At 38.5% G+C, this 14,612-nt stretch overlaps 1 protein-coding gene and 1 pseudogene across 1 annotated transcript; one reads left to right on the top strand and one right to left on the bottom strand.

The window, feature by feature from the left end:
* Nucleotides 1-4,113: 4,113 nt before the first annotated feature.
* Nucleotides 4,114-5,212, bottom strand: LOC126582532 (uncharacterized; annotated as a pseudogene).
* A 7,371-nt stretch (nt 5,213-12,583) lies between these two features.
* LOC126583840 (two-pore potassium channel 4-like) lies at nt 12,584-14,005 on the top strand. Its single transcript, XM_050248376.1, has 2 exons — nt 12,584-12,736; nt 13,222-14,005. The coding sequence occupies exons 1-2, from the start codon at nt 12,718-12,720 to the stop codon at nt 13,905-13,907; spliced, it is 705 nt and encodes a 234-aa protein (XP_050104333.1). The 5' UTR covers nt 12,584-12,717; the 3' UTR covers nt 13,908-14,005.
* Nucleotides 14,006-14,612: the final 607 nt, after the last annotated feature.

The raw sequence follows: 14,612 nt of genomic DNA, 5'->3' as shown, positions 1-14,612 counted from the left end.
AAATTCCATCGATTGAGATGTTAAAAATAAGGGTGATTTTGTCATTTCCAACGCAAAATAGTGATTAATAAAAAATAATAAAGAAATTAATAACAAACCACAAAAAAAAAACCCTTGCAAATAGCAAACGGAGGATTGGTTCACAGAGAGAGAGAGAGAGAGAGAGAGAGAGAGAGAGAGAGAGAGAGAGAGAGAGAGAGAGAGAGAGAGAACAGCCTCCCAGACTCCTAGTGATTGGAGTGGAATCAGTGATGTGGATTCTAAGGTGCAAAGGATCAGCAATGGTGGCATGGCAGAATTGGAACCGGCTCGGTGGAGTTAAATCGGAACCGGCGCGGTGGCGGTGGAGTTGAATCGTTAGCCGCCCCTCCACCTTGGGCTGCTTGAATATGGACTTCAAATCTACCGCTAACCCCACAATTTTTTTAGAGAGGGAGATAAAGAGAGAGAGAATCGTGAAGAAGGTGGCGGGTTGGGTGGGGGTGGAGTTCGGACAGGGAAGGATATGGAATTTCTGGGTTAAAGGAATGTAGGCTGGAGAATAGGGTCTCCTTTTATTTTCTTTTCAAGTTTTAGTATTTTTTTACTTTAATAGTTAAAAGTGATCTTCTTTTTTAAATTAAAGAATTGATTTTTTTTTAACAGAATTTGGAATGAAGTTTAAAAATTTGACGGTAAGGTGTAAATTGACACATTATATATAGTTCAGGGGGTTAATTGGCTGAAAAAATAGTTTAGGGCGTAAATTGATAATAGAGTGATAGTTTAAGGAGGAAAATGACAATTTATCCTATTTTCAAATAATATCTACAAAATCTACTACCTTGAACGCGTATTGACTCTTTGATGGGGTGATGGGGTGACATTTCATGTAAATATTTGAAAGGAAAGTAATTCCAAAGCGTGTGGCCACAAAATCCCGTGTTAACAAACGATGTGCATAACATTCTCATTATCTTTTTGACCTTATGATTTATTTATTTCAGGTTTTGAACTTTTCGGCTGACATACGATGATAAGTTTTATAGAATATTATATATTTTCCGACATGAAAGTATTGTTTTCAGGATAAATAATATGAGAGAATTTGAAGGTTTCTGCTGTCATGTTATTTTCAACAAACTTCTCTTTAAATTTTTTTTTATTTCACAAATTCAAAAACAATGAATATGAATTCATATAGACGTGCTCTAAGCCTGAATTAGTAAAGTTTTTTTTTTTTTGGTAAAAGGAATTAGTAAAGTTTAGCCACTACAATTTTTGTTTGTTTGTTAATACAATGATAGAGGAATAAATTAGTTACGAGCTATTGGCATTCATGTATTGTTCAACTGTGATATAACTTATAAGTAAAGATAGCCCTTGCAATATGAGCCCCTTCAATTTGTCACAGGCATAAAAAGGTGTTGCAACAGCACCTGCACAAAAGCCTTTCGATATGGACTGGACAAACATTTTGAGACCTCTGACCCACAGAAATGCAACATGACAAGGAGCTTTTACGCCCACAAGGTGTGTTCTACGTGGATGACCTCACGCGTCGGAGATCGACCCGTAGGGTCCATTTGAAATGATATGTACTTCTACTCGTAGGTGTTTTTACTTGAAGTAGTTTTTTAGGACAAATTTTTTATAAAATAAAATCCAAGTGTTTTATAAGAAACACTACAAAGTTACTTTTCCAGAAAATGTTTATATTACTTATGATTGATACAATTTAACAAAACAAGAGAAACATTCTAGGAAACTAACTTTTCTAAGTAGAGAACCACCCGGGTTGATTCAGTGGTCGTACCCAGTGCACAAGGCTCCCGCTTTACACAAGGTCTGGGAGAGGTGAATGTCGGCTAGCCTTACCCCCATTTATGGAGAGGCTGCTCCCAAGTCTTGAACCCGAGACCTACCGGTTGATTCAGTGGTAAATGGATAAATTTCAGGTTCGCTTTCTACACAGTATGTCATAAGTTCGATTCTTGACACTAATGAATCAAATAATAAGTTTTAGGGACAGAAAGAGGCTGAAATGATGCACTACATCATCAACTAGTCCTTTTTTTTTAAGTAACTTTTCTAAGCACCAGAGGGTTAACCGAAATGTTTGTATACATATATATGCTGATTTTGTTCGAAGTTTGGGGAACTCTCTCTCTATTGCAGTTATGTATGATTGTTGGGGGAAGGCATGAGAAAGGAAAGAGAAACAGTCACGTGATATTATTTATTTATTTTTTTAATTTTAAACAAACAATATTTTCTATATTAAGGGAGTTGGAGGGTAGCTAGCAATAATATGATTCAAATATGTTTTTGGTAATGATCGAACTTTAAGATTTTTTACTTACAAGTGAAGAAGAATATCACTAGACCGTAATATTAATTAATAATAGTCACGCAATTTATATCCATCATTAGATATGACTAATGCTAATGATTAAATTATTAGTTTACTTATTATTACTCTTTTAATAGACTTTGTTCATATATTATGGTCTCATCTCATGAATGCCGTGAGAAGCAATATCTTTTTTATCTAACAAATTACGATTAGAACTGCACTGATTATTCTCTAAATAATTATTTGGACTATATTATAGACGTAGCCATAGTGATAAATAGTGGACGCCGTAGATTCCTTTTGAATTGTCTTATTTTTGACGTCGTGGCCTTTTTTAATTTTCTTTCTGCAATCTCCACCTGCACTGCCCTCATCGCAATCTCCACCTCCATCACTCTCCGTCGAGCCTCCGACGCCTCCCGATCCCTGGAACCCCATCTGATACACCCGTATGCCTTCTTCATCTACACCCCATCTCAAATCCCTCCTTCCTCTTCCCGATTTCCACTCCGCCAATGCTGGGACTCCGGTTGCTCTGCACAGGGACCACACAGACATAGCTCTCTCTTATTCGAGGAATAAGAAGAAAGACATGCTGGTCTTTCGATCTACATGAAATCAGGTGCATAATTAGCTTCCTCATTTGAAGAATAAAACCTGGAGAAAAAGGGAAAAAAAGAGAGAGGAGATAGACGGTTGGTCGGAGAAATAAGGGGAGAAAGGACCGGAGAGGGAATGGCAGCAGTGGGAAGGAAACAAAAATGCTAGACCTTTCGAGAGAAAGGAAGAAAAAAGAAAAAAATAAATTAAAGTATAAAATATTAATTGATATGAATAAATTAATATAATATTAGATGAGTTGGGTGTCAGCTTATTTTTAAGAATGAAGATGCATTTAACCTATTATTATTCACTGAATGAATAAATGCGCTGGATACTAGGCAAAGCCTTTAGGGATGGAATTGCTTGCAGATCATGAACTCTTCCATCTTTCCCGGCTTGTGGGTTTTCAGGGAATTTCATTGCAAAAGGCCCCACCCCTTTGTATGCATTTGCAGAAAAAGACCTGACAGACACTTTCCCAAAGTGGGTTTTCAGGGAAAGAACTAAAAAGGATGGAGACAACTGAATTCACTGAAGCAACGAACAACCTACCAGACACTTTCCCAAAGTGGCTGACTCCACTTACAATCATTCGATCTTCCTCGGAGTGTGGATTCCACGCGAGTGACCTTGTTCCGCCACGTAACCCGACCGTGACGTTTGGTGTCTGAGGTGGTCGTGGGTCTTTTCCACGTGCTTTGAAAGGAGCGTGGTTTACGTTATCTTTTGTTTAAGACTTAACGAATATGAGAGAGAAAATCGAAAAGTACAGCCAGTTTGTATTAAATTTTTATTTGCAATTTTGCAAACAAATTAGAAATTTGATTGCTTTTTTGGATTTCGCTTTTGTTTCTTTTGCTCAAATCTGATTGGTCAACCCAAAGACTCAAGACGGATGCCTTAGGTTTCTTAATTTGGTTTGATTGGACAACTCTAACCTCTCTCGTGAGACTCATATATGCTTATTTAATGGAAACTAATAGACATTTATGTTTAGATACTAATTGATAACGGAGCTCACCACAAAAGTTTAGTTAACAATTCACATTGAAAGTGTGCCATTCAAATAGTTTAGCCATTATTTTTAGATGTCAATAAAGATTTGATTATATAGGACATTGGCATGACAATTTACATTTTTCAATATATAATTAGTGTGAGATTTATAATAAGATTCACACTTCCATAAGCCCAAGGACCTTCTCACAAAGCCCAACACTCCCCGCACTCCTAAGATCAATCACACTTGGGTTACAAGCTTGCCACAGTCCAATAACCAACTTTAATTTCATTCTTTAATTGCCCTTGCTCCCACCCACAATATCCATAAAAAAACCGAAACTCACCAAGCCCAACCGTATCCCTTTTCACTATTTCAGCAGCACACCCCACACGTTCCTTTGTCCCATAATACCAGAGATTTTTCAATGTGATTGTACACGAGTGGTATACCACGTGTTATTATACAAATAGTGGAATATGTGTGTTAAAAAAGTTAATAGCTTAAATATTAAAAATTTTCACCATTTATATAAAATCATGCGATCTACCACTCGTGTTTCGATTATAATAAAAAATTTCTCTCATAATAAAACCCCCTCACGTCATCAAAAACTCCACCCTCCCAACCGCATGATCACCCCCTTTGGGCCTCACCAAGAACAACCCCTCCTCCAACGGCGCGCCGAAGAACAACGGCCGGTCCGAGAACGTGCCCGCCACGTCTCGAGCGGTCCATCGAGTTTCCTTGTTCGACATGAGGGAAGGCCGGTTGAGAATGATGCCGGATGGGCCCAAAGGTCCAGTGGACAACACCCAAATGATCGTCCGCTCGAAAATGTGGACCCCGCCGTGGTTTTTGCTTGCAAGGAGTAGGCAGCCCTTTTCGGACTTGTGGATTGTGTGAGCACATTTGTCACCAACAGTGATGGGATTAGGTTGGTTCACCAGAGTGTGAAGATCAACAAGTGAGGAAGCTGAAGTGGGCTCTTTAGGCCTTGATTTCTCTGCAGCTACCAGTTTTGCTCTGAATGATCGCCAATCGGCACCAATGGAAGGTTTGCGATCATCGTTGGACGGCATAGATGACTCCCCACGGCTACTTATCATTCGACAGAAGAAGAGAAAGGAATATTTCCCTGTTTGAAACAGAAAAGCAAAAGAACAACTTACGTGTTATTGAAGATGGAATGCCATCTCTTTTGGATTGAAATTGAGTGTAATTTCTGTTGGGAGAAGTAACAGTTTTGGTGAAGAGCAAAAACAAGCTTCCATTGATGAACTTTTGATGGCAGATCGAGAGCTTCAAAGCTGATAAGAAATAAAGAGCAGATCATTCACTGATATATAAGCTTAATAATATATGCCTCTATGGAGAGGACTTGATTCAAATGTAGTAGTCCCGTGTCAAATGCTTTGCTTGATATGTATGCCAAGTGTGATGTGTTGGATGAAGCATCTAGAGTCTTTCATGGGATAGCGAAAGAAAATTCGGTGTCTTGGAATGCCACGCTTCAAGGGTTAGCCATGCACAGGCATGGTGAAAAGGCGCTTGAGCTATTCTCTCAAATGGTAAAAGCCGGGGTTTTGCCTGATAAATTGACCTTCATTGGGGTCTTATGTGCTTGTGCACATGTTGCCAATGCGAGGCTCCAAATGAGGAGCACGGGTGTCCAGAAGCCCCCAGGGGCTAGTTCCATCGAGGTGGACGACAAGGTCCGTGAGTTTACAGTTTTTGATAAATTACACCCTAAATTCGACTAAAGTATATTGGTTGATTGACAGACTTCGTCTGGACTTAAAGCAATTGAATGTGTCGCCGGGAAGTATTAGCAATGGGATAGGTGGATGAACCGTGAAAGACAATATTTACTTGGTGAGAATCAGCTGACTCAAACTTGGCCGGAAACACTTGTGCAAACCCCGTAATCGGAAAAAGTCCAAGGAGAAACTTTTCACCAATGTTGCTAGAATATAAACTTGCATATTTTATATTTTATATTTTATCAATGCCATTCATATTTTATATGTGAGATGATAAGTTTGTTACTGCCCGTGTCGCACTAGTACAATGCTTCCAAAGAGCTGGAGAAGTATCTATGGGTATAGCAGACTCCAACTACAAAGTTACAGGTCGGTCCTGTGGTTGTGGATGCTTTATCGATCAGTTTGACAGGATTAGCAATGATAAATAACGATTTTTAAGAACAATTAAGTGGCATAATCATGGCAAATACTGAAATATAAGCCAGAAGCAAAAACATAATCTGAATCATCAATCTGAATCAGACCAGAAAATACACCTATAAGTTGGATTACAATGTTAGCATGCCCTTGACTGCCCCGTCGTTCCATTCGGTGGGAAAAGATCGCAAGACAAGCGCGACAGTTGGACACTAGCCACTGCAAACAACCTAGGATTATACCTAAAATAACCAAACAGCTTCAGCCACAGCCTCCCCGACCCATAACAACTTGAGGAGGAGGGGGAGATCATTAGTTAGTTGGCCACGTCGGTTCCGACGTACGACCTCGCCATTACCACTGAGAAATCAAGAGTGGTCTGGTTCATCTTACTTACATAGATGGGAGGCAACGACTCCGTTCCCTGCTTGAGATTGCTGTCGCTTTCCTTGTCGTCGCCGTAGAAGATATCGGCCCGAAGGTTCTCGTAGCACAAGTCCAGCTTCCGGTTGGGGTTTATAGCGACCACGTCAAGTCCCACGTGGCGGTTACGTACTCGCTGCTGGAGGCGGCGATGAGAAACCCAACATCAGCCGTTTGGGAGCTAGGATAAGAGACCTGACAGCATTAATAAACGGATTCGGTTGTGTAAATAAGCCACTGGATTAAATAATCTAGCCATACCAATTTTAATACGCTTTATACCCGTTTATTTATTCTTTCTAAAACGTTAATATATTTAGTCAGGTTGCTCTATCTGTCCTTCTCTTGCGAATCTAGCTAGGTATCATTCGCAAATCTACTTTTCATTGATATTGCACCATCGTCTCAACATGTGTATTTATCGAATGTAGCCAAATGTTAACCTTTAATTTTAAAAATATCAATTTTTATAAAAAGTTTCAAATATATTCAAAATCTCATTGAAATAGACTCAAATACCTAAAACTTTAAAACCGAATAAACTAAAAAAATCAAAACCCTATTAGATGAAGGCAAGGAGAGAAATAGGAGAGAAATAGTTTTTTTTAGTACATCAATATTTTTACATCAAGGGAATGTGGAGTTCGGCTAAGCCGCACAATGGGCAACCTAATTTGATATCAAATTTGTCATCCACTAGATTCGAACATAAGACCTTTCACTTTTAAATAAAAAGGAATATCACCAGACTCTAATACTAAGTGACAATAGAGAAGAGAAATAGCTATTAAAAAGTCCATTAGGTTAATTAGATAAAATTAGAAAAAAAGAAAAAAAACTAAAAACGGAAGTGTAAAAAAAGAAAACAAAAAAAAAAGACAGAAAAAGAAACACGTGAAAATCAATCCTAGTAGAAGTAGGACTTGACTCACATTGTACAGTAGTTGTCGATAAATGGGATTCCTTCTCTCTCCTCGTCTGATATGAAGTCAAAACCTAAAAGACAAGCATCAAATTTCTTGTATAAAAAGCTCCAAGTGCAGCAATCAAATCATCACATCAGAATCAGATGGGAGAAAAACCTGAGAATCCCTCCTCCGACCATTGGTACCATTGGCCTGCAGTAATTAAGCCCCTCTGTTTAATCCTCTTCGTAGGCGGCATGAGCATAATCTTTTACTTCCAGGTGGCGCACGAAAACTGGCTCAACCCCTTGGCCCCCGAGTTCCGCATCTACTCCGCCGCCGTGTCCCCGTGCCCACTCGCCCCGACCCCTCCTTCCGCCGCCAACCGCTACCATTCCTTAACCGCCACGTGGAACTTTAATCTGGTCTTCGCAAACCCCAACACCAAACTCGACTTGTACTACGAGAGCCTCCAGGCGGATCTCTTCTACGGGGACGAGAAGACGAAGGACAAACTGATGCTCGCGACGACGCCGTTGCCTCTTTTGGCTTTAACCACGATGACCCAGACCACTTTCAATGTCACCTTCGCGACGGCGAGGGCCTACGTCAGCGATGACGCCGCCAAGGAATTAATAATCTCCTCCAACTCCTCGTCAGCAGGTGATGGTTGTTATGGGTCGGCCAAATTGGGGGTGAAGCTGACCGGATTTTTCAGAATTGATAAAAGTCTCTGGTTTTCTAGTTACTTCTGCGACCTTTCTCCCCCGAATTACAACGTCACCGATCAGTCAAGCGAATGTGAAATTTATAATCCTGCTGAACGGTGTGTATGCTGACAACTTGAGATTGATTGATCGATTTGTTGATCTTCATCCTAGTTATTATTTATTTAACTTTTTAGTTGCAGTTTCAGTTAAATTGAATGTTGTAATTTTGTGATGATGGTTAGGATAATGTTGTGGCTAGTTGTATTTGTTTGTTTTGTTTGTTTTTAACCTTTCGCATACTATCGCTATCGATAATCATAATGGAAAGGAGTCTTTGCGTGTTATTTTGTTAATCTTGTTATAAACGAAACAAAAATTCGTGGTCATTGTTAGGCTGGCTGTTGTAGTTTGGAGGTAGGTAGGAAAATATATATATGGTTAGCATCACAGTTTACCAACCTCCTCAAAAAACCATCCAGCTTACATTAGTCGAATGCAACATGATCCACCAACAATGTCGACTATACATGTCGGAAACTATTTGGCTTGATCACGGGTGAGAAGAGAATTTTGTTTTTGCACTTTTGCTCTGAACACTTCTGTTTTTGAAGTTGCCCTAGACTGCTCACGAGCAACCGTGGTACAACTGAACTGATGATGACCGTGACTATTGGGATTTACTCTTGGAGATTACATGGTTAGAACTTAGAAGGGGTTCTAAAACTGTCAAACACCGCATTGATCTTGAGATCTATTAGCGTATTAATATCAAGTTCTCATCATAGTCTGTGTGCATTCATCAGTAAGAATGAATTGGTATAATGTAACAAAATCAAATTGAGTATGAAGTTAGTTTCTATGGGCACGAACAACAAATAATAAATACCATCTTTAGCAGTTTATCCACTTATCCCACTGCTAACACTATGTTGTTTATCCACCTATCCCATTGCTAACACTATGTTTGGATGAGGAAAATAAAGTTGGAATTTTGATAAAAGTCATAATTTATGAAAATGAATTTTCTAGATCCTAATTTACGCAATTTACTCAATTTATCCACCCCAATTGTTGTCGCTCCCCTCTATTTTCTAGATCCTAATCTGCAATTTACGCAAGAACAAAAAATGAATTTTTCCGTTTCAACAACCAAATAGCAAAAGAAAACCGAAAAATCAACAGAAAACATATAAAAAGGGAAGAAGGGGGTTTTGATTTTTATTATACCTTGACGAGATCGACATCCTCATGGCGTTGGCGAGACTCTCCATTACTTTGCTTCTTCTTCTTCCTTTGATTTTTCTTAATTAGACTTGGTTCATATTAGAATTATTCTGTAGAACTTGTAAGTTTTGTGACTAAATATGAGTTTTTCATGTGGAATTAATAATTCATGTACTTTCAATGCAAATCATGTTGGTCGATGTATGATGTAGGACGTGTGATAATGAGATTGCACCACGTAGCAGTGTTGTACGTGGAATGGATGACCATACTTGGTTAATCTGCATTGGGGAACCATACACATTCTAGGGATGACTATGCTTCGTTAATTTGCTTTGGGTGGTCACTTACTTGGACACATTGTTCTCAGAGATGGTCTTGCTTAGTTAATATGCATTGGGAACCATGGTCCTGCTTGGCTAATCCACATTAAGAGACCATACGCATTCTAAGGGTGACTCTGATTGGTTAATTCACATTGGGGGTCACTACTTGCTTGGTTATATTGTTCTAGTTAAAAACATGTAACAATTCATAACAATTAATTTACAAGTGTGAAAATGTGAAAAAAAAATTGCCGACGGTCGTCATGGATGCCTTTACGCTTTGAATGATGGTTACATCGTCTTCTGAATATTTAAAACCATATAAACTCTTGTGAACAATATTTTTAAAAGAGTTGAAAATTATTAATATTCATAATAAATACTATACAAATGTGAAAAATATTTTTGTCGATTGGTATATGATCGGGAACACGATATCTTCTATGCAGCATGTTTGATATACCAAACCGGCGTCATGAACATTGTATTTGGCCAAGGAGGTGCATTTAAGCAACAAATCATGGAACTTGTAGAACTATATCATGTAAGAAGACAAACACCAAGTAACCAACGTAACATTCGTAAACTCCTCCTAATTGATATCAACTCACAATCAAGGTTTTATACTCATTTCTCGTCGAGCATGGTTCAAGGAATTCGTGACAACTTTAGGGATATTTTTTTTATAATTTTCTATGATTTTATACAAACTTTGGACCTTATATATTATTTTACTTAATATGTGCCACATGACGATGAGCACCCCGCTAAGGGTCTACAACAACTTTAGGAATATTTAATCCTCTTCGTAGGCGGCATGAGCATAATCTTTTACTTCCAGGTGGCGCACGAAAACTGGCTCAACCCCTTGGCCCCCGAGTTCTGCATCTACTCTGCCGCCGTGTCCCCGTGCCCACTCGCCCCGACCCCTCCTTCCGCCGCCAACCGCTACCATTCCTTAACCGTCACGTGGAACTTTATCTGGTCTTCGCAAACCCCAACACCAAACTCGACTTGTACTACGAGAGCCTCCAGGCGGATCTCTTCTACGGGGACGAGAAGACGAAGGACAAACTGATGCTCGCGACGACGCCGTTGCCTCTTTTGGCTTTAACCACGATTACCCAGACCACTTTCAATGTCACCTTCGCGACGGCGAAGGCCTATGTCAGCGATGACGCCGCCAAGGAATTAATAATCTCCTCCAACTCCTCGTCAGCAGGTGATGGTTGTTATGGGTCCGCCAAATTGGGGGTGAAGCTGACCGGATTTTTCAGAATTGATAAAGGTCTCGTGTTTTCGCGTTACTTCTGCGACCTTTCTCCCCCGAATTACAACGTCACGGATCAGTCAAGCCAATGTGAAATTTATAATACTGTTGAACGGTGTGTATGCTGACAACTTGAGATTGTTCGTGTGTATGCTGACATCCTCATGGCGTTGGCGAGACTCTCCATTACTTTGCTTCTTCTTCTTCCTTTGATTTTTCTTAATTAGACTTAGTTCATATTAGAATTATTCTGTAGAACTTGTAAGTTTTGTGACTAAATATGAGTTTTTCATGTGGAATTCATAATTCATGTACTTTCAATGCAAATCATGTTGGTCGATGTATGATGTAGGATGTGTGATAATGAGATTGCACCATGTAGCAGTGTTGTACGTGGAATGGATGATCCTACTTGGTTAATCTTCATTTGGGGACCATACACATTTTAAGGGTGACTATGCTTCGTTAATTTGCATTGGGTGGTCACTACTTACTTGGATACATTGTTCTCAGAGGTGGTCTTGCTTAGTTAATATGCATTGGGAACCACACTATGATATGCTTCAATGCCTATGGTCATGCTTGGCTAATCCACATTAAGAGACCATACGCATTCTAAGGGTGACTCTGATTGGTTAATTCACATTGGGGGTCACTACTTGCTTGGTTATATTGTTCTAGTTAAAAACATGCAACAATTCATAACAATTAATTTACAAGTGTGAAAATGTGAAAAAAAAAATGCCGACGGTCGTCGTGGATGCCTTTACGCTTTGAATGATTGTTACATCGTCTTCTGAATGTTTAAAACCATATAAACTCTTGTGAACAATATTTTTAAGAGTTGAAAATTATTAATATTCATAATAAATACTATACAAATGTGAAAAATATTTTTATCGATTGGTATATGACCGGGAACACGATATCTTCTATGCGGTATGTTTGATATACCAAACCGGCGTCATGAACATTGTATTTGGCCAAGGAGGTGCATTTAAGCAACAAATCATGGAACTTGTAGAACTATATCATGTAAGAAGACAAACACCAAGTAACCAACCTAACATTCGTAAACTCCTCCTATTTGATATCAACTCACAATCAAGGTTTTATGCTCATTTCTTGTCGAGCATGGTTCAAGGAATTCGTGACAACTTTGGGGATATTTTTTTTTATTTTTCTATGATTTTATACAAACTTTGGACCTTATATATTATTTTATTTAATATGTGCCACATGGCACCTTGTGAGTCATTTAATACAACTTTTCTCAAGTTTTTTACCATCAAAACGATGAGCACCCCGCAAAGGGTCTACAACAACTTCAGGAATATTTATTCAATTTTTTTTTCTATTTTATTTGAATTTTCTCAAATTATATATATTTTTAGGGGTGTGTGGATACTTCTCACACACTTCTTGATAATTTATGTCCGTTGATCTTCTTCAACTCATCTGATCTGAAGGCCGAAAATTAAAAAAGTGTGTGAGAAATAAAATGGGATGTGTGGATATCACATCCTTATTTTTATTCTTTACTGCCCTGTGGTAGCTTAATTAATATATATATATATATATATATATATATATTAATTAAACCAAAATCCAGCCTCCAGACATACTCGATACAAAAAGGCCAGAAGCTCCTTCTGGCATTGGCCATTGGAAGCAGCGGCCATTAGCAGGCCACCGCCGCCAGCCAAGCGCTGTCGCCCCCCCACACGCAAAGACGTATATGATGAATCAATTCCCAGGTTTTTAATAAACTTCCTCCATCTCTCGTACTGCTTTTTTCTATTCTTTATACACACGCCATATGTTTGATTAAATGTCTTAAAGAAGTATCTGACGAATCAATCCTCGGGGCAGTGTGAACTATGTTGCTGTTGATATTGAGGTAACAAACGAGGAAGGTGAGGGTAATAGACATGAAGGGAAGAGATTAGTATTGGAGGATAATTCACGGGGCAAGCCATTAGTTTTTGACTTGGTTGTTGGTGGAGCCTTTTGTTGTTGGGACGTGTACAAATTTGTTTGTGTTTTGATAGTCCATTAGTTTTTTGGTAACAAAGATTATACTTAAGAGGAAGCTGATGTCCTCTAGCTAATTATTGTTGCTAATGAATTCTCTATCAAATGGGTTTCCAAATTATAAGTTTATCAATTATATCTATTGGTTTGTAATTGTGGATCAGAGTATATGAAAAGGATTTGATTGTTTAAACCTGTAAATTTATAGGTGAGGGAGCTATGCATCGCCAAAATCGAGCCATTGGAGGTGCTGGAGTAGGGATAGGGGAGAGAGAGGGAAGTGCAGGTGGAAAGAGTTGGGCTTGGAAGATGTTTAGTTGGTTAGTCTTATCTATCTTCGTTTATATATTTTTTTTGTTGTTGAGTGGCGACTTTGCTGATCATAGCAAATTCCATACTAGAAAGTCTGTTAGGGCACTATACCTAATGTCTCAAACAATGACCGGTGTGGGGTATGGTGACATCGTCCCCAAAACTGAGCGGTCAAAGGTGTTAGTATCCTTTCTGATTTTCTTCGTCCGTTGGATTTGGTGCTACTCAGGAGGTGTTTTTTTTGTTTTTATCGGTGAGGTTTTCCTCAGACGATTTAGGAAGGTAGTAAACTTTTTTCGTGTGAGTGAGGACCGTTTTAGGGTAGTGATGGCGGTAGCGGCACCTGCTCTGTGTGTGGGAGTAGGCTGTATTGGGTTTCACTTCTTGGGGAAGAAGAGCTGGGAGAATGCTATGTATTTGTCGGTTGTTTCTGTAACCACTGTAGGCTATGGTGAAGTTACGGTGGAGACGGCAGGCGCTAGGGTTTTTGCAAGCATTTGGATGTGCCTTTCCACAGTTATTTTTCTTAAATGTCAGACGTACCTAGTTGTTAGAATTATGAGCGGGTTTAGAAGAAATTGAGTAGTGATTTGTTAGGGAAGCATGGGGTGGCATGTTATATCGAGTCTTTCTTATGTACAGAAAATTCGAAACGCATTCAATTTTCATTATTGATCACAGTTTTAGTATTGTTTACTTCTTTAAGAACAACTTGCTTTCATTACGAAATGTTGGAACTTGGAACCAAATTCGCGAAAATCAAAAGGGAAATGTAATTTTCAATTCGATCTTTTATATTTACTTTTTTAAATACTTAAATCAAATATTACTTGAATAACGGGCCATATGGAAAACTTAAAAATCTTGAATGAATACATTTGGATTTTTAGATCATCTCCAAAGGAGATGTTAAATTGTAAATAGAATGTATCGCAATTAAATTTGAAGGTAGGAAAAATCTTCAACCGATATATCAATCCTGCGTGAATTGACATATGAACCTTTTATTGTCAAATTTAACATATGAAAAAAGGAGTTGTCAATTAGTTTTCTAATTATTGTATTGTTTGAGTCTCATTAATACACCAATTATAAATTTTGAAATTTATTTTAATCGATTTTTTTTTAAGTGAATCCTACAATATCATTTATAAAAAAAAAATGAAGAAAGAGAAATGCACAACCTAATAGAGTCATAGACCACTTACTTTTCATGTTTTTAGAAATTGGTATGAATATTCATACAAATTTCCATCTAAATCCTATTCGAACACCGACAAGGATTTT

The sequence above is a fragment of the Malus sylvestris genome, chromosome 9, assembly GCF_916048215.2.
Source record: "Malus sylvestris chromosome 9, drMalSylv7.2, whole genome shotgun sequence".
Taxonomy (NCBI): Eukaryota; Viridiplantae; Streptophyta; class Magnoliopsida; order Rosales; family Rosaceae; genus Malus; species Malus sylvestris.
The sequence above is the reverse complement of the archived record's forward strand: the minus strand, read 5'-3'. Positions and strand labels throughout refer to the sequence as shown.